Source organism: Dreissena polymorpha, chromosome 14 (assembly GCF_020536995.1).
Source record: "Dreissena polymorpha isolate Duluth1 chromosome 14, UMN_Dpol_1.0, whole genome shotgun sequence".
Lineage (NCBI taxonomy): Eukaryota > Metazoa > Mollusca > Bivalvia > Myida > Dreissenidae > Dreissena > Dreissena polymorpha.
In genome coordinates this window covers 22,146,784-22,166,951 of record NC_068368.1, presented here as the reverse complement: position 1 = coordinate 22,166,951, position 20,168 = coordinate 22,146,784, and the positions used below count along the sequence as shown (strand labels likewise).

General features: G+C 34.0%; 1 protein-coding gene and 1 pseudogene across 2 annotated transcripts; one reads left to right on the top strand and one right to left on the bottom strand.

Annotated features, from left to right (window-relative positions):
- LOC127857222 (sodium bicarbonate cotransporter 3-like) overlaps window positions 1-20,168 on the top strand; it is a 233,355-nt pseudogene that overhangs the window by 156,168 nt on the left and 57,019 nt on the right.
- On the bottom strand, window positions 12,278-16,385 carry LOC127857854 (uncharacterized). 2 transcript variants are annotated; one of them, XM_052394552.1, is made up of 3 exons: window positions 15,819-16,381; window positions 14,561-15,462; window positions 12,278-13,745 (listed from the first exon to the last, which is right to left on the bottom strand). In XM_052394552.1, the coding sequence occupies exons 2-3, from the start codon at window positions 15,246-15,248 to the stop codon at window positions 13,537-13,539; spliced, it is 897 nt and encodes a 298-aa protein (XP_052250512.1). In that variant the 5' UTR covers window positions 15,249-15,462; window positions 15,819-16,381; the 3' UTR covers window positions 12,278-13,536. The 2 variants fall into 2 exon arrangements, 1 of the variants encoding a protein (XP_052250512.1); XR_008038657.1 differs by lacking the exon at window positions 14,561-15,462 and having other exon boundaries at window positions 15,819-16,385.

Genomic DNA, 20,168 nt, shown 5'->3' with positions numbered 1-20,168 from the left:
ATTATTATAAATTACGATGACTTTGAATTTGTATCTTTCTTCATTGAATATTCTTCAGATATTTTAAGCTATATTATTAAAACGTGTGTTTGCCTTGGAGTAATTCCCTGGTGATGTTTGCATTCAAACATTTAAAATTTCGTCTAGAGTGTAATACGAAAAGGTCACTCAACAGTTCATCTTGTTGAAATAAATGCTTATATCCATTGTGTACCCTTTGAATTTATTTCATGCAAAATAATTTAATGATGGAATATACAAAACTCAATCCTCAAATATTTTCTTTTTTCTAAAAATAAATCCCGAAATGGAAGAACAGACGGATGGAAGAACAGACGTGTTGACGGATAGTATGACTGATTAATGGAGGCAAAAAATCAACTTCTTTTTTTATAATAAAAAGGACATACAAATTTTAAACATTTAGTTTATCAAATCTTGGCCCCATTCCTGAACTACTGTAAAAACAACTGATATTACAATATGAATACAGCTGCATTGCTTATCAGGCATTCAGCGTATACAATGATTGTAGAGCAGTGTGCCTTTAAAGAGCATGGTACACTTGAGAATATTGGAACAACTTCTTCTTGTTTCATCTCAACCATTATGTGTTTCATGGAAAAAAACACTTCCGTATTGCATAAAAGACCTTATTGTAGTAATGTCTATTAGTTGTCTTTTTAAATTTCTCAAATAATTGCCCGTGCATTCAAAATATCAACAGTAATTATTCATTCTTGAACCTTTTTACAAAGTTCCACAGTCTTGTTTACCACTTAGTAGAGCCTTTGGCAAGGGAGACAACTGTCACAAGAAGTGCGACTCACTTCAGGCCCTTGGAAAAAACAGTACCTGGCAATGTTTAGCTTGTATCAAATGTATATCTTTTACAACCTGTTTATTTCTCTTAAATATTCTTAAATTATTTCATTGACATCATTGTTTCACTCATGCCAACAGCTGGTTTTACAATCTATACACTGTTTTAAAATCAGCTTTATATGGATGGTTATGTTTGTATTTTAGGCAGCGTATTTTCCACTTTGTGTGGAGGTGGCAAGTCCCTTTCGATGGGAAATTTAATGAGGAATGAAGGGTTATAATATTTTGTTAGGTTTAGAACGATAACATGTTTCCATTCTACTTTGCAATAAAATATACATTTACCATACAGGGGCATTTGCCAATTAAAATGTGATCACCTGTTTTTATTCCATTGTGTTTCCTTTTTGTGGGAAGGTAGCGGAGCCCTTCAGATATGGAATGTTATGAAGAAGGATAATGCCTTTTTAGGATAACTATATTTTACTTTTTAAATAAAACATTAATGCAATTATTTGTAACAAATGCTAACATATAGTGAGCAAAAATACTTAGTTTATAACAAGAGCTGCGTTTGTGAAACACAATGCCCCCTACTCTATTTTAAAGCAACACAGCAGCGATATCTTAATTGAAAACATCATGATACAGTTCCGTTGCATTGATATTTGACAAAGTTATGGGCCTTAGACAGTATCTGAAAGTTTTGGAAAAAAAACGGAAATGTTATTGTAATGAAAATGTATTAGTCTAAAGCTCGTAAATTCGTCCAAAATCAATGGACTAGAATAAAAGTCAACTTGATCTTTAAGTCATGTAGGTAGACTCGCACACCACAATCAGGTAAATTTATTAAAGCGTTTAGGGAAAACGTCTGGAAAATTGTTATTCAAGAGAAAAGCCCATGGCTTGTAAAAGTGCCAAATATCAGTGGACCTGAAGGAAACTCTCACTTGATATGAAAGTCATTTAGGTTAACGCACACACTTGAAAGTCATGTAAAGATCTGAAAAAAACAATTATTATGGTGAACAATTATAAGTCCAAGGCCCATAACTTTGCCACAACTCATTGGGATAGAAAAAAACTTACACTTCATCTGTAAGTCATGTAGGTAGACTCATATATCAAAATCAGCTTAAAATCTGAAAGCGTTTTGCCAAAAATCAATGGACTGGAATTAAAGTCACCCTTCATCTTTAAGTCATGTACAGTAAAGAAAAATGCCCAGCCCCTTGGAAGCCATGTTTTTCAAGCAAAAATAATTATTTTCAAAATCATCCAAGATATCATTGAGACCAACCTTCTGAACAAATTAAATGAAGATTGGACAATAAAAGTGGCCTCTAATGTTTTAACAAGGTTTTACGATAGTCATATATAGCCATATAAGGCAAAATGCCCGCCATTGGTGGCCATGTTTTTAAAGCAACCAAAACCATTTTCGAACTCATCCGTGATATAATGGGACAAATCTTCTGACCAGGTTTCATGAAGATCCTACTATAAATGTGGCCTCTAGAGTGTTAACAAGAATTTACTATAGCCATATATAGCCATATAAGGAAAAATGGCCCGCCCCTTGGCAGCCATGTTTTTCAAGCAAGGGTTTCCATTTTCAAACTGTTCCAAGATATCATTGGGACAAATCTTCTGATCAAGTTTCATGAAGATCGAAAAATAAATGTGGCCTCTAGAGTGTTAACAAGGTTTTACTATAGCCATATCAGGAAAAATGCCCCGCCCCCTGGCGGCCATGTTTTTCAACCAACCGGCATCATTTTCAAACTCGTCCAAGATATTATTAGGAAAAATCTTCTGATCAAATTTCATGAATATCAGACAATAAATGTGTTAACAATATTTTACTATAGCCATGTATAGCCATATAAGGAAATATGCCCCGCCCCTTGGCAGTCATGTTTTTCAAGCAAACATAACCATTTTCGAACTCTTCCTAGATATCATTGAGACCAATCGTCTGACTAAATTTCATGAAGATTGGACACTAAATGTGGCCTCTAGAGAGTTAACAAAGCAAATGTTGACTCCGCACAACGGACGACGCACGACGGACAAAGGCGATCACAGAGCATACGATTTTTAAGTCGTTTACTATATAAGTCTATATAAATCATGTAACCCCTAGGGCCTGGTTAGTTTTGATCCCAGGAACATGATTTGAACAACTTAGCAGTGAAAACCATACACACCATATCTTGACACCATGAACCTTTCAGTGTCAAAGATTTTTTAAGTTATTGACAATATAAGTCCATACAACTAATTTGTATACTACAGTAACTTAAGTTATAACAGTATTATCAAAATTCAAAATACTGTTTAGCATGCTTTGCGTTTTCATGCAGCCATGTGGCGATAACAAACAGTGAAGAAGTTTTAGACTTTCTGAAAGAAACAGTCTCTCAAAACTTGCCTGAAGACTCACAAGGCAGAACAAAAATTCGTGTCTTGCATTGTACGGGGAACCTCAACACAATTCCCGAACCCTATGTCATTATATGGGCTGATACCATTTACATCAAATATGTTTCCGAAGATTTGCCATGAACTTTGTTGAAGAGATGTACTATTTCTTTTGGCCTGTAGAATGCGTTATTAGCAAGATGCTTAAAGAGACTGTGTGAACGTTTGCTGTGAATTCAATCTTGTCTGATGAATTAAAGGATCTGATTCTACTTCAGGCTAGGAAGTAATTGTGACACGAAGGTGATTTAATTTGTATTGCAAAATTAAAAGACATTTATAAGAATTCTATATACAGATATTCCCTAGATTGTATTTACATTTTTACATATTTTATGTTTACTTAATATTTTGGACATTAATAAAGAATGCTCAAAATTTATTTACACTATATTTATTTCTATCAATCTATCAAAAAACAACAACACCATTATGCAAATATTAAAAGAAATATATTTTAATAGATTTTATTTTTTTAAAGTATAAACAGTTATATGTATTTACACTTTAAACCCTTTTCCACTCAGAAGCAAAGTGAAAATTGCTATATGCAAACAGCATAACACCAGAACAACCTGCGAGTAACTCAGTCTGTTAAGGTCCTATGCTGTTTGCTGCTCATCAGTATCGAAGGGTTTGAAATGAAGCCTTTAAAACTTGAATTTAGTAATGCAGTTCTTCAATTAAATATAGTTTTCTAAGGGACTACAAATGCGTGGAAATACGTGTCTAAGTGGTAAAGGGTTAAATTGAGGTAAAATATCAACAAGATAATCAATATTGGACATTACACGAATTAAATGAAACAAATAAGATTGGACAGTAATCTAATGAATTAAACTAAAGATGTCACTTACAGGGATGCCCCTATGTGAGCTTCTGGAAAAACTGGGCTTAATGTGCATGGCGTACTGGCTAATTATGAACAACACTTTTAGAATATTTTTCTTTCGCTAAGAAGAGAATTCATTCCAAACAAAAAATACTTTAAGTGGAAAGTGTCTTCCCTGATAAGCCTGTGCAGACTGCACATGCTTATCTGGGTTGACACATTACGTACATATATTAAACACTGATTTCCCAAAGCCAAGCTCATATGTTTGCAACAAGGGCCATCCTTCTTCCAAAATGTCATTTTAAATAAAATCAACAATATATACAATGTCATATTTTCCAGCTGATATGTGAATAGAATTAAGTTATGAACATGATTTTTTAAATAGTCATCATCATGAAATGTATACATACATCCGTTAATTAACATGCTTCATAATTTTGTGTTGGCCGTAACAAAATATGTAACAGTGATTTCCCGAGCTCACAGTTTGGTCCATACATCTGCGAAATTGCTAATTACAAACACGAGATTTCTTATAGTCCGTGTATGCGCGTTGCTAATGAGTCTTTTGTGTTCATGGAAGGTCTCCCTCTCGATTGCCTGTGCAAGCTCACTGTCGTCCTGTTATAACACACACATATGAGCTGTGATGTAGGAAAACATGGCTAAATACATGTGCGTAAAGTGGCATCCCAGATTAGCCTGTATGCGTAGTCTACAAAGGCTTATATGGGTAGCAGTTTCCACTTAAATGGAATTTCTATATTAAGGAAGTCTCTTGTAAAAAACCTCAAGTCTAGGCAGAAAGTGGTGTCCATGATCAACATAAAAGGCTAATCTGGGACGACACTTTACACATGCATTTAGCCCCGTGATGTTGGACTTTATCAGATTACAGACACAAAAGTGGTCTCTAACAGACCAACGTTATAAACCATTTTATCCAAGATTAGCTTTAGCAGTCTGCACAGGCTAATCTGGGACAACACATTTCATTTCAATGGAATTTTTTATACAAATGAAGCCTTGTCTACACAAAACTCAAGTCTAGGCAGAAAGTGGTGTCCATGATTAGCATGTGTGGACTTAAAAGGCTAATCTGGGACGACACTTTTCACATGCATTTAGCCCCGTGAGGTTGGACTTTATCAGAGACCGGACACAAAAGTAGTCTTCTAACAGACCAACGTTATAAACCATTTTATCCCAGATTAGCTTGAGCAGTCTGCAAAGGCTAATATGGTTTTCACTTTCCACTAGGTCTAGGCAGAAAGAGGTGTCCATGATTAGCATGTGCGGACTTAAAAGTCTATTCCGGGACGACACTTTATGCACATGCATTTAGCCCCGTGTTCCCAGAGGTTGGACTTGATCAGATAGCAGACACAAAAGTGGTCTTCTAACAGACCAACGTTATAATCCAACATACCTTGCTATCTTTGATGGGAAATTTAATCATCAAAGACTGAATCAAATGTAGATAAATTGAAACTCTGAGAAAACTGGACTTAATGCATGTGCATAAAATGTTGTCTCCGATAAGCCTGTTCAGTCTGTAAAATCAAGCTGAACAGGGTTCACTTTACGCTTTTAAGGTGTTCTTTGTTTAAAGGAAGAACCTTCAAAGCGAAAACCTAGTTAAGTCGCAAAGGGTAGTCACTGTTTGCCCCTGTGGATTAACCCCCATTTTCAAAGAGCGAAGCTCATATAAAACCAAGAGAGCTCTAAAACAAAATTAAGTTCTTGCCAATTTTTATCCTTACGATGAACCTTTATCAATATTTTACAAGTGACATGAAAACAAGATCATTCGAATTAATGGAAATTACCTGGCAGGTCAAGGATTTGAGGCGTGTGGTTTGAAATTCGTTAACATTAAATTCCTACCATGGCATTTAACATGAAATTGAAAGTATGCCCTCTGAGCATCCACAGGAAATAAGGTTGTCAGAAACGAATATATTGAAAACTTTGTGCATTTCACATAAGCACCCTCTTGGTGAAAAAAATAATTAAGAATAGATAAGAACGCATTAAGGCAGAGAATGAATGAAAAACATACTGTGCAGATACTATGGCTTTTTTTCCTGTTTTTGTGAAGCAGCCTTACCCTCCCCCCAAATTTTGTGAAAAGAGAGTCGTAAACTGTTCGAAATTGTGAAAAAATGAGTCTCAAACTTTCTAAAATTGTGAAAATTCGATTCACAAACTTCTTGAAATTGTGAAAATTTTATTTGCGAGTTCCCTAAAATTGTGAAAAATGGCCATTCTAACAGAAGGAAAAAAGCCCTGGAAACTGTTAAAATTGCCAGGATTAAGAAAATTCACAAGACAGAACACAGTGTACCTGGGTCAATTTTGCAAGCAATATAACTCGGCTGTGATGAAGTTATTGAGCTGCGCTCTCTTAGAACCAGGCTTAATGCATTTGCGTTAAGTGTCATCCCAGATTAGCATGTGTAGTCTGGGACGGCACTTTTCGCTAAAACTTGGTTTTTACTAAGAAGATACGTCCTTTAAAGGGGGACGACACTTTACACACATGCAGTAAGCCCAGTTTTCACAGAGCGACTCAACTAATGAATTTGGAGAAGACAGAGAATGGGCACAAATGTCGTATTCTACCAGAGCAACACAATCAACCGATAAAACTTGCCACCTTTCATGGGAAATATAATGACCAAACAGTGAATAAGATGTAGGTAAATCAGTGACCTTTTTAAGCAACACGGCAGAGACACGGATAGCACCGTATAAGCACGGACCAACACGTTATCTACACGGACCCTACCGTATCTACACAACGATTACAATCACGTTAGCGATACGGACCCCACGTGATTTGCCCGTGACTGACAATAACTTGTATAAAAGCAGGTTGATTTTAGGTGTAAACATCAAGTTGGCTGTCCGGTTAGTGCTATGATTTGTAAACACACTTCTCACCTGGCAGTGTTTGAGTCTGGTTGGTGGTCGCCACACCGAACAGGTGGGGTTTCCTCGGGGAACTTCATAGTGTTTAATTCTAGCTGGTGGTCGCCACACCAAACAGGTGGGGTTTCATCCGAGTATTTCGTAGTCATTTAGTCTAGTTAGTGGTCGCCACACCGAACAGGTGAGGTTTGCTTTCGGTACTTTGGCTTTTTCAACAGCACAAGACCACACCACAATTGTATTATTTCAAGAAAACATAAATATGTGGAAATTGCAGTTATAATCTAAAATGGTATCAAAGTGCCAACCAATATGATATATACTCAAAAAATCGTTACAGGCTCCGATTGCTAATTTCGTACTCAATTGTACTGGCGAATGCTTTTCAAATAAAATTCAAAGAAATTAAAACCCATTTCAAGCATTTGAAAATATTGGAATCATTTTTATCAAAATTTTTGAAAAAGCCCCTTCATCTGGAAAAATATTGTTTTCCTTTTCATCTAAATAGCTTAAGCACACGATTTAGATAAAATTGAAGTGGAATGATATAGAAATTAAAAACACTACTAAAATTCATATGTTAATAAACGACATCATATCACCCTTAAAAAAGGAGAACACTTGGTTGTAGTTCTTTTGAAATTCCAGTGGGAGATAATTGTCTTTATATATGTTCATTGTTTATATGGGTTGAACTGGACTTTTTGTCGACTTATTAAACAGTAATTACTTATTAATAAACTTCCATAATACTACACAGATATAATATTGATATACCTTTTGTCAGCCCGTGTATCCTAGTATAATATATTTTAATGATTTCATAATTTTCATGAATTTATTTTAAAATTGAAGCATGAAAAAAGTAGACTACTACAAACTATCACACACATCTTTCGAATTCATAGGCATACTACGCAGGCATAGTAATATGAATGGTCCTGGACATGTAACTAAATACATGAGACAAAGCAAACAAGTTTAACCACTATGAACCATGTCCTGTAATATCATGTATGCGTTCGTACCCAATCACAGCTTTACACAAATCTCACAGCATTGCAATGACGTCCGTGTCTGATTAATTGCCAGTTTTTATCTATTAAGTATCATCATGTGCGGTAGATTGTCTTGATAAGAAGATTATATAAACTTTATAGTGAGTGTTCTTCACCTGATATTGATTTTAAGTTGTAAAAACGTTGTACTCTTAAGCTCAAAGAATTTGTCTTGTTGAAAACTTTCCTGATAAAACATTCCCACTAGGTCAACATATGCGTAATCGACATTTGAAAAAGATATGAATTTAGTTACATTGTTTGGTCGCCAACTTAAATAAAAACTTTCTGCTCTTGACATTCATGTACATTGTCAGATTATAAAAACAACTACCTAATTCAGCTTTAAAAAATCTAACAATTGCTTGAATGGACTTAAGATGTGTTTATGAACATTTTTTTCAAATGTTCCAATGATATACATTTGTGTGCCCTGACTACGAACACTTACATAGTGCAACACATTAGTGGTCGTTAATGAAACACTACATCAACGGGCTTTAAGAGTGCAACAATAGTTTTTATCTGTAACTGAATTTTATATTTGCAACTATCGTAGTGCTATAGTCAATATAACCTTTCAAATAAAGTAAATGGGATGATCATACCAGTACTGCAATCTATCGGGCGTTGGCATTTCTTATTAGTTATAATACGTTTTTCCTACGTGCTTCTAGTGTGTTTTTTTTTTTCAAATGCTCCTAGTATCCATTTTTGTTCAGCATTATATTTAAAAAACACCCATTACCTTTTTAGTACTGAAGTGTGGGGTCCCTGACAAATAGTTTGCTATGCAGCTATAATTATATTAGATAAGCCTTTGACATTACCATTGTACTGAAGAGTATTTATTATTTATATATCAAATATAAGACACATAAAGACACAGAGCAAATAGTTCTGAATATTATATATACATCATTCTGTCTTTATCTGCTTTTTCAATCTTGTATATTTTACAATCCTTAGATAATTGAACACATGTGAACTGTATATTGATTTTGAGCCATACGGTCATTGGTCTATGTAAAACACTTATGAAAAGTTGTATATTAACTGTTTCATTATTTGCACATAGCAGGACGTTTCCACAAATGCCTGCAACACATTGGGGGACCGCGGCACAAGACGCTGTTGGTGCACAGATGTAAGTACCAGGGTAGTGGAGAAAGCCATTGAAATTGATTTTCTGTCCCAGATTAGCCTGTGTACACTGATTAGCCTGTGCAATGTGCACAAGTTTATCAAGGACGACACTTTCTGATTTTATGTCGTTTTTCGTTTAAAGAGAGTTTCTGGTACAGCGATGACAATTAATGCATATGCATTAAGCCCTGTTTTCTCAAAATGAAGTTAAAATAAATTATCTTTTCTATTTATGATTTGAAAAAAGTGATTGCATACTAAGTAATCCGTATCCAATTAGATGCCAACAATCGAGATACATTACACTTTCACAATTATCAGTTGAAACACTTTAATTTGCCTTGAATGTTATTTGTTGGTTTCAGGACTATATTTTTGTTTTCAAAATATAACAGATTGTATCAACCGGGAAAACAAGGTCCTTAGTTTATATATAATCTAAACAACACTTAAAAGTGTCACTATAGTCTCGGAAAGCTTTCCTATACCAAAAAGGGTTTCTAAATTTTTGAGAACCAGTTTAATTTTATTAATATTTATAGAAAATTAATTAACTGAACATTTAAACATTCATGTATTTTAAGGAATTTTAAATGTTAAAAATAACAATGAATTAGAAAAATGAAATGAAGATATGTATGCTGAAAAATGGTCTTGTGTATTAACATTATAAACATACAATAAAAAATAAAAATACAATATGTTTGTATTTGTGGACATTTTTTTCTGAACACAGTCAAACAAAAGAAAAAAATAGTGATACATTATTGCGTTATTGATTAATTAATGGGAAAACACACAACACATTAACTGTCAGATTTGGTGAATAATATGGACAAACATTTGAGAATGCACAAAAAGCACATAATGAACTTTAGGTAGTTAAATCAGCACATAATATGATAAAACGTGTTATGATACAATTGGTTATCCCGTGTGCATGTTTATTAGGTAAGAGATATCCTCAATTCATCCACTTTGTATAAATGGCTAACATGTAAAAACATGTTCATGCTTAGAAATTAAGCTAACCTTACCATATACTTATAGATATTCATGTTAAACATTTATATGTCTGCATGTTACACGCAAATCGACTGTTTAAATCAAAATAAAAACAAAACCCACTCTTAATCACACTTACTTCGTGAAATGACCAAAACGTAATCATAATTAATTCTTATAAGGCCCCTCTCTTAATCACACTTATTTCTTATAAGGCCCCACTTTTAATCACACTAACTTTGTGTACGTCCCAACACTTAATTACACTTACTTTGTATAACGCCGCACACTTTATCACACTAACTTTGTATAAGGCCCCACAGTTTATCACACATTTTATATAAAGCTCCACATTTGATCACACATACAATTTGTACAAGGCCCCAAACTTAGCCCTGCTTACTTTGTTTAAGGCCTCACACTTAATCATGCTCACTTTGTATAAGACCCCAAACTTGATCACATTAACTTTGTATAAGGCCCAACGCTTGATCACACTTTGTTTTAGATCCCACACTTGATCACACTTACTTTGTATTAGGCCTCACACTTGATCACACTAACTTTGTATAAGACCCCACACTTGATTACTCCTACTTTGTATAAGGCCCCACACTTGATCCCACTTGATTGATATAAATTTAAATAATGCATAGCATTTGTGATATGAATAAAGAGTCAAACACCACAGCCAAATTCAACAAGAAACATGTGAATTGAAAATATATGAAAAATGTTTGTACATATTTGTATAATGGATTATTTATGCCATTTGCAATGACTATGGGTATGTGTCATATATTAACATGAACACCTGAGCATAATTCTATAAAAACTGGCAATCCACAAAGGCAAAAATCATATTAAAGCCGAAAATGTCATCCCTGATTGACCTGTATTGACTTGGCAGGCTAATCGGGAAAGACTCTTTACACACACACACGCATTAAGCCCCGTTTTCCCAGAGCAAGGCTCATATACAAAAGCCTAAACACCATTGTACACGTGGCACTATTTTCAGGTAGCATCATGAATGAGTCATACATGGGTTCTGTAAATTGGTTTCAATGCTATTTTAAGAATTGAGTGATTGAGTATTTTGTTGCATGTGACCCAGATTCAAAGTCGGCCTAGATATTGACTAGATGATATCTATTTGTCACCTTCAGCACTCCATGTTCAGGTTTAAAGGGGCCTTTTCACGTTTTGGTAGATTGACAAAATTAAAAAATTTGTTTCAGATTCGCAAATTTTCGTTTTAGTTATGATGTTTGTGAGAAAACAGTAATAATGAACATTAACCCGCTCTAAAATAGCTATGACATGCATGTTTTGACGATTTAAAAACCTGAACATTATAAAGCGTTGCAGCGCGAAACGATTAAATAATTTGGAGAGTTCTGTTGTTGTCGTTTTATTTTGTGAAACTACGATGATTGCTTATATAAAATACATCAGTCATTGTATGAGCACGGATGGCCGAGTTGTCTCAGTTGTAGACTTTTTCTCCACGACTCCAGGGGTCAGTGGTTCGAGTCCTGTTGAAACTTACTTTTTTTCTATTTTTTAATTTAATTCTTGATGTTTACTATCACAGTGTTTTAGAGATCTTAGGGAGCCAATCTTTAATTTACCTGAACATGGATGTAATTGTTATCTTGGAATATATCCAACTTAATTAAAATTGATTGCATTGTATTTCATTACTATTTAAAACCGGAGAATTCATGCCACAAGACTAATGGTAATCAATTTATGTTTATTGCATAGTATTTTAAATAAGATCAATTAAACTGGTTTTTATTATTGGTATTTCTTGCAGCTACCTAATTTTACATGAATACACTGTTGTAATTTTGACTTATGTGAAACTCATTACTTTAAAATGTTTGAATATCAATGATAAAAAACAATTATATGAATGTTTATAATGTAAGTGCATGTATATCAGGGTAGGGAAGAGTGAGGAAGAACTATATGCTATAATATATACTATTTTACAGAATGCAATATATATTTGATCTGGCACGAGTTGTCATATTATACCATATTTTATTAAACGAGTTCAGGAATTTTGTTAGTAAGCGAGCCTTTGGCAAATTTCCTGGACGAGTTTAATAAAATATGGTATAATATGACAACAAGTGTCGGATCTTTTGAATCACATGCTTTTAAATGATCAAATTAAATAAATGTTTACGCAAACATAATGATCAATCCCGAATGTTGATTACATTTCGTGACATCATTTGACGTTACAACGTCATTTCAGCAAAATAACAAAATGCGATTGGTCAATAAACGAAAACTAAGCCAATGAAAACGTTTAAAAATGTTGTCTTACACATGTGTAATTTAAAATAATATTTTATGGTTGTATTAAATAGGTAACAGGGTAAAATATATGATTAAACTCTAATTTTTTTATATAAGAAAACCATTTGCAAAAATAAACACTCTGGAAAATATAAAGGGGCACACACACAATGTCTTGAATTTGATAGTGCAAAATCTTGTGCGAACAGCTTCGTATTGTAAACTCGGGTTAACAAAATGGAAAAATGCTGCATCGCTATAATTTTCATATTAGCCGATGCTGAATCACCATTATTCATTTAATTGAACTGGAAGAGAATATTTGAACATTTCATTGGGTATTAATTTTGATCCAAACCTGAGTTAAGGTCATTTCAATTTATAAAGAAAGGTGTTTTCAAAGCAGGAACAACAATTTTCATCATATTTCAAAATCAAGGATTAAACAAATTTCAAGTAATCTTCTATACGTTTGTAATATATGTTAAAAACATGAAAGCCAATATACATAAATCGAGTGCGATTTTGATGTAAGGTAAATAACAAAAATTATTCTCTGAACTAAAATCATTTTAACGTGTTAAGTGAAATAGAAATATACAAATAATTTTCATAGATTTAACAACTTAATACATTCATAACACTAAAAATGTTCACATATACCCTTTATTAATTATATCATTGTTATGGTATCATATCACAATGCTCTATTGTAGAACAGCATATTCTCATGGCCAATTTCAATAATCTGAATAATAAAACAAGATGCTTGTTAAAAAACACTATTGTGCTTTGAACACCTGGATAATATTGATGTTAAAAAGTCCGACAATTATGCAGGTGGTGTGTCTGTTGTAGCAGACTGACCATGGGTTACCCATTCCATCCTTCTCCGTAGCAAGAGTGGCCAGCTTCCTTCTTCCCTCACTGTCCAACTGTATGATTTAGAAGTTGGAGTATTGGCCTCCACATACCCGCACCTGCCCGGAAGGTGTCACGTTTACACGAGTTGGCCAGGCCAGTGCTAAAGGTGACCAGGACTGACCCATCCCTGGCCAGGATAAGAAGCTTGTGCTTGGGGTGGTTAGTGATGTACAACTTGTCCCCTGTGGGACTCACAGCACAACTGTCTACTGCAATACAGAGTAGCATCAAGCAATTAAATAATATGTTTAGCAATTGATAACAAGTCTCGTTAAAACTGTATTAATTGTATATTGTTAAATACAATAAATTATGCAACAAATGATTAAGGTCTGCATTTAAATCCAATAATAATCATTAACTAGGTTTGGCAGGAGGTTTTGTTCCAGTGCTTTGTTTTCGCTCAATGTTTGGGATGTTTGCATGTGACTGGTGCTTCAAGAATTGATGTCTACAACAACAACATAAAAGGAAATACTAACACTGAAAAATGTGTCAGGTGATATAACTACATGAACTAATTATAGATTAGCCATACATATACACAGGATTACAATGTTATTGAAACATATATTGAGATATTTTACATGACGACCATACATATACGTAACTTTAACGTATTTTTGTTTCTGAAATTGAAATATTATATATAGTTTTTTGATCAATTATAAAAGACAGTTGTTTTCTTTACAAGTCCATACTCAATAGTTGAGCATGTCAAATACACCAACAACTATTGACTCAAGGTAACAGTAATTTAAAAACACATAAATGTTCATTAATACAAATGTCATACACTGAATGAACTTAACGTGACATTGAATTCTTAACTGTGGCTGGAATAATGCAATGATGCTACATTCTATATCTATGTATTCAACATAAAATATAAATTTCATAATTTCGCTATTCTTAACTGTCTCATAACCTGATGTATCATCATACATCTTGCTGACTATGAGTGTATACTTGTAAAGTGCAGTCCAAGAAGTAATATACAGATCATCCTGGTGGAAGGCAATACCTCTACATAAATGTTGTAACTGAAGCTTTTTCTCCATCACCAGCTGCCTGTTGTTTACTGTGATGAACTGGACCTCATGTATGTTTGTATCTGGACCATTCACAGTCACAGCCACCTCACTGGGTGTGATCTCACACATACCCGCTGGCGTGCCAGTAGCACTCCAGTGACTCACTACCTGGTACTGTTGGTCAAGCAGCTTGATTGTGTTATTATTATCGTCTGCTACCAGGACCTGTCCTTCTGGGAAGACACAGATGGTACAGATATTGCATACCTCTGAATCACTTGACATTCCTAAATTATGTTCAGACATCCCCTGCACAATGAACACCTTGTTTGGATTATCTTGCCCCATCAATGTCTGTGTACTGTGTTCAATCTGTCCAAGACCAGACAGTTTAGACAAGTACTGTATAATTTCATGGTTAGGCTGGAATGTTATTGAAACTTTATTCCCAAGAGAGTTCTTCTTTAGAAAGTTTTCACAATGCTGTATTTTGTCCTTGCATTTCCTGGTGGCTATAAAGAATAGTTCCAGTTTGCTTTTATCACTGATATCCTGTATGGCGTCACGAAGTTGTTTCAATTCGTCCCTAAACCTGATGCATTTGTCAACATCACTTTTGGAAAAGGCTTGAAGATTCGTGAGAGTATCTTTCATTTCCTTCAGTGTCTTCTGTTCCATTGTGTATAAGGCTGAATTTATATTTTGATGTGTTTCCTGTATTGTGTGTAACTGCTCGTCAAATGAACTTTGAACAAATTGATTGTTAGCCTCTTGGTTGTCTTGAAGTTTTTTTATTTCTTCCAGAATAGTTTTGATAGAAAATGACTATTTTTGAAGGTCTGTGGACCGACCTTTCACTTTGTCGGATATAAGAGTTACCTTTTGGCAGAGTCTTAAAAAAAGAGAATTAAAAACACTGTATACTATATTAAATACTAAAATACTTTCTTTAAAGCTTTGGGCATGGGAGTATATATATATATATATATATATATATATATATATATATATATATATATATATATATATATATAAACATTCATTTATTGAAATCTAAATCCTCAGTTATTTTAAGAGACGTAAAATCAAAGCCCCATTTAGTGATTTACTAAGGTGGCTTAAAACTGCATTCTTCTATTTATAATTACTGTACTTACTTCTTCTGGCAAAGAAGATTGAAAATAATTTGAAAACCCTGCATTGTTAATGATATTGTGTTTTCTATAATTAAATGAAGAAACAATATACCTGTGTTTAAGGAATGCACAATTTGTGCAGCACAGCTCACTGTGTTCATCACAATACATATTCAGGCTTTCTTCGTTATGATTATCACATTTCAGAAGAAAATCTTCAACCTTCTTGGCCACTGGCCATTTCTTCATATGTCCTCTTCCAAAGTGGGCATGTTTTGTAAACAACTTGTTGTGCATGTTTACACATTCTCCACAGAAAAGCTTCACACAAGATTCACAGTAGAAATCAGCCATTTTATCAAGCGTCTTGTCTTCGCAGGTCGAGCACAATAAGTCTTGGACTATGTCAGATCCCTTGTCAATGGTTGATTGTGAAAAGGTTGCCATTTTACTGAATGATTTTTACAAACACTGAAACTTTAGATCTCTTAACCTTTAGTCTGACTTGAATATTTTGAGAACATTAAATGCTGGTAAGCTAGAATAAACAGCCCAACAAATCACACCAGTTTAGCTTTTGTCCATCGTCCGTAAACAAGTAATGACCAACACTGCAAGATAAAACTTTAGTTTGTTTGAAGTTTAAAACTTCAGTAAACAAAGTAATCAGTCACGTGAACTGGGTAAGATAAAACCATATGAATACACCCGAGTTTATCGTTGGTTTCTTTGGCTGTGTTTAATTAATAAAGCAACGGGTGTTATTGCTTTAAGTGAACTTGATAACTTGGTCATAAACAGGAAGCATTTTTAACTCTAGACCACTCCAATTACAAGTTAGGACTCCATTACAGCTTTAATCTCATAGGGAATTGATAGTTTGGTTTTATACCGCAGTTTTCAAGATTGACCCAAGATAACATTTTTTAATTTAAAACGCGTATATTGGCAAATTATTACCGATTATTCTGAAGTTTTTTTTGTTACGTCAAATCATACACATTAATCTATAGATTGACGTATTGAACATGTATGTTTTCCAATTTTGCGCCTTAAACTACGGCAGACAACGAGAAGGCTATGACAATACCTCGGGTTTTCTCCAAAAACAGCCTCGCTAAAAACAAGTAAACCCTAGGGTTGGGTCTATTTTATCCAAGGGACATAATTTGAACAAACATATTTTTTAGTTGTTTACTGTATACATGTAAGTATATATTACTCATGTGACCCAAAGGGCCTGGTTAGTTTTGACCCCAGGAACATGATTTGATCAATTTTAGTAGAGAAACACCGTATGATGTCACACACCAAATATTAAACGCCTTACCCTTGGGGATTCAGAGCATAATATTTTTAATTTGTTTACTATTTAAGTCTATATAAATCATGTGACCCTAAGTGCTTGGGTAGTTCACCATATCGTGAAACCATGACCATTGAAGTGAAAGAGATTATTAAAGTTATGGAAAATATAAGTCCATGTAAATATTTTGTATAATACAGTAACTTAACTTGTACCAGTATTTTCAAAATACTGTTGAGCATGTTTGGTGTTTTCAGGCAGCCATGTGACAATAACTGACAGTGAAGAAGTTTTAGTCTTTCTGAAAGAAACAGTCTCTCAAAACGTGCCTGAAGACTCACAAGGCAGACGAACATTCGTGCTTTGCATTGGACGATGGACTTCAACAACTGTTGCCACCCCTATAATGTCAGTCAATGAACTTATATCATTTACTTCAAAGAAGTTTTAGAAGATTTGCTAAGAACTTTGTTGAAGAGATATGCTTAATGATTTTATGTAATAACATACTTTTTAAAGTGATAATATAGTCAATGACATATTAATGTAGTAAGGACCCTTAAATGATTGTTTTTTATTAATAAGTTTGGAATAACCGATAGTTTTCACGCCGCGAAAAAGTGGCGACAACATGTTTTGGTCAGTGAAACCCATGTCTGGGCACAATTTTAGCCTACTGGGTAATGCCCTTTTTTATTGACTCTTTCTAAATGTTTGATCTATACTTAATATTTTGGACATACATACAGAACGTTCCAAATTTATCTAAAAATATATTTATTTCCATCAATCTATGGACAAAATAAAACACCATCATGCAAATATTAAAAGAAAGACAAAATGTATAATACAATAATTTTATAAAAGTATAAACCGTTATTTACAGTTTAACCCTTTGACACTCAGAGAGAACGTGAAAATTGCTATGTGCAAACAGCATAAAACCAGAACAGATTGCCAGTAAAACATCATAAAACCAGAACAGCCTGTGAGTAACTCAGCCTGTTTAGGTTTTATGCTGTTTGCTGCTCATCAGTATTGAAGGGTTGGAAATGAGGCCTTTAACACTTTAATTTAATAAGGAAGGTTTTCAATTAAATATAACTTTCTAAGGGACTACAAATGCTTGAAAATACGTGTCTAATTGGTAAAGGGTTAAATTGAGGTAAAAATGTTCACAAGATAAGCAAGATTGGAAATCAACTATTGGATTAAACTAAAGATGTTACTTACAGGGATGCGCTCATATGAGCTTGGTTTAAAGAAAACTGTGCTAAATGCATGTACGTGAAGTGGCCTCAAAAATTAGCCTGTGCAGTGCGTTATGGCTAATTATGAACAACACTTTTAGAATATTTTTTTTTGCTAAGAATCGAATTCCTTCAAAACAAAAAAATACTTTTAGGTGGAAAGTGTCTTCAGAGCTTTTTTTCCTTTTTTGTGAAGCGGTCTTGGCACCCCCCCCCCATTTTGTGAAAAAAAATGAGTAGCCAAGTGTTAAAAATTGCGAACAAAATTAGAAGCGATCTTTTTAAAATTGCAAAAATTGGAATCACGAACTTCTTCAAAATGTGAAAATTTGAGTCGCCAACTTCTTTTAATTGTGAAAATGTTAGTAGCGAATTTCCCAAAATTGTGGAAAACAGCCATTCTCAAAGAAGGAAAAAAAGCAATGGTCTTACTGATAAGCCTGTGCAGACTGCACAGGTTTATCTGAGATGACACTTTATGTACATATATTAGACACCGTTTTCCCAAAGCCAGATTCATATGTTTGCAGGAAAGGCCACTGCTCTTCCAAAATGTCATTCTAATTAAAATCAACAATATATACAATGTTATACATGTATTTTCCAGCTGATACGTGCATTGAAATTAGTTATTGACATGTTAAAAAAAAAATAATCATCATAAAATGTATAATGACATTCTTTAATCAACATGCTTCAGGATTGTGTGTTGGTCATCACAAAATCTGTTACAGTGATTTCCCCAGCTAACACTTTGGCCCGTATATCCGCTTGATTGCTTGGACAAGCTCACTGCAGTCCTGCAATAACATATTGTTCTGAGAAAACAGGGCTGAATGCATGTGCGTTAAATGTCGTCCCAGATTGCATGTACAGTACGCTTTTACGGTATTTTTCGTTTAATGGAAGTCTCTTCTTTGCAAAAATCCACTTAAGGCGGATATTGTCGCACGCTTTAGCCTGTGCAGACTGCGTAGGCTAATCTGGGGAAACACTTTACGCACATGCATGTAGCCCAGTTTTCACATAGGGAGGCTCTTAAACGACTGTGTTGTAATTGCAAAAGTTTTTTGTGTCTTTTAGATAAAATGATATTTATTTTCAATAATCAGTTATTGATTAGCAAATCATATAAGGTGAACAGTTCTTATAACGGTTGGATCATTATAAATAAGTATAAAGTACTTTGCCAGGTATACCATGCAGTTTGAATTCCCGAAATTTCAAATTTAACAAGTTGGTGTCCAATATACACTGAAACCCATACTATTTTGAGTGTTTATTTGCGAAAAATTTATTGTGCTATCCTAAATATCATTAGACGCATTGAAAATTTTGGCATGAACAAATCGGATGCTTGTTATACATGGTTGTGCTCAATACATGGTGAGGCAAGGTCAAAATAAGATAACAGAATATTATGGTATTTCTTTTACCTCCACTTTTAACGCATTGCACAGAAGATTCCTGGCTTTGGTTCTTGTAGTTTCAGTTTTCAAGTCACATTTCACCTCAATCATCGGTCTCTCCATATGTTCGACAAAGTGTGTCTTCCATTTCACGTACACTTTCTTAGCAGCCCGTCGTATATCTGCATCTTCACTCTTTCGAAGTTTACTAATAACTTGGCCTGTAAATAGGGAAGACATGCATACATTATATTGATAGTTGTATTGTTTATTACAACATGTTAATGATATAGTGAATAATTATTAATGTTAATAATTAATGTTATTAATGTTAAATTGAGATTATACAATTTTTTTATGTGTTAAATTATAATAAACTGATAAAAAAATGCAGCAAAGACAAATTAGCGACCCGAGCCGATTGTGACAAAGATATTTCGTACATATTTTCCTACAATAACGGAAGCATTCGTCTTTTTAGTTAGTGTTCGTGTGTC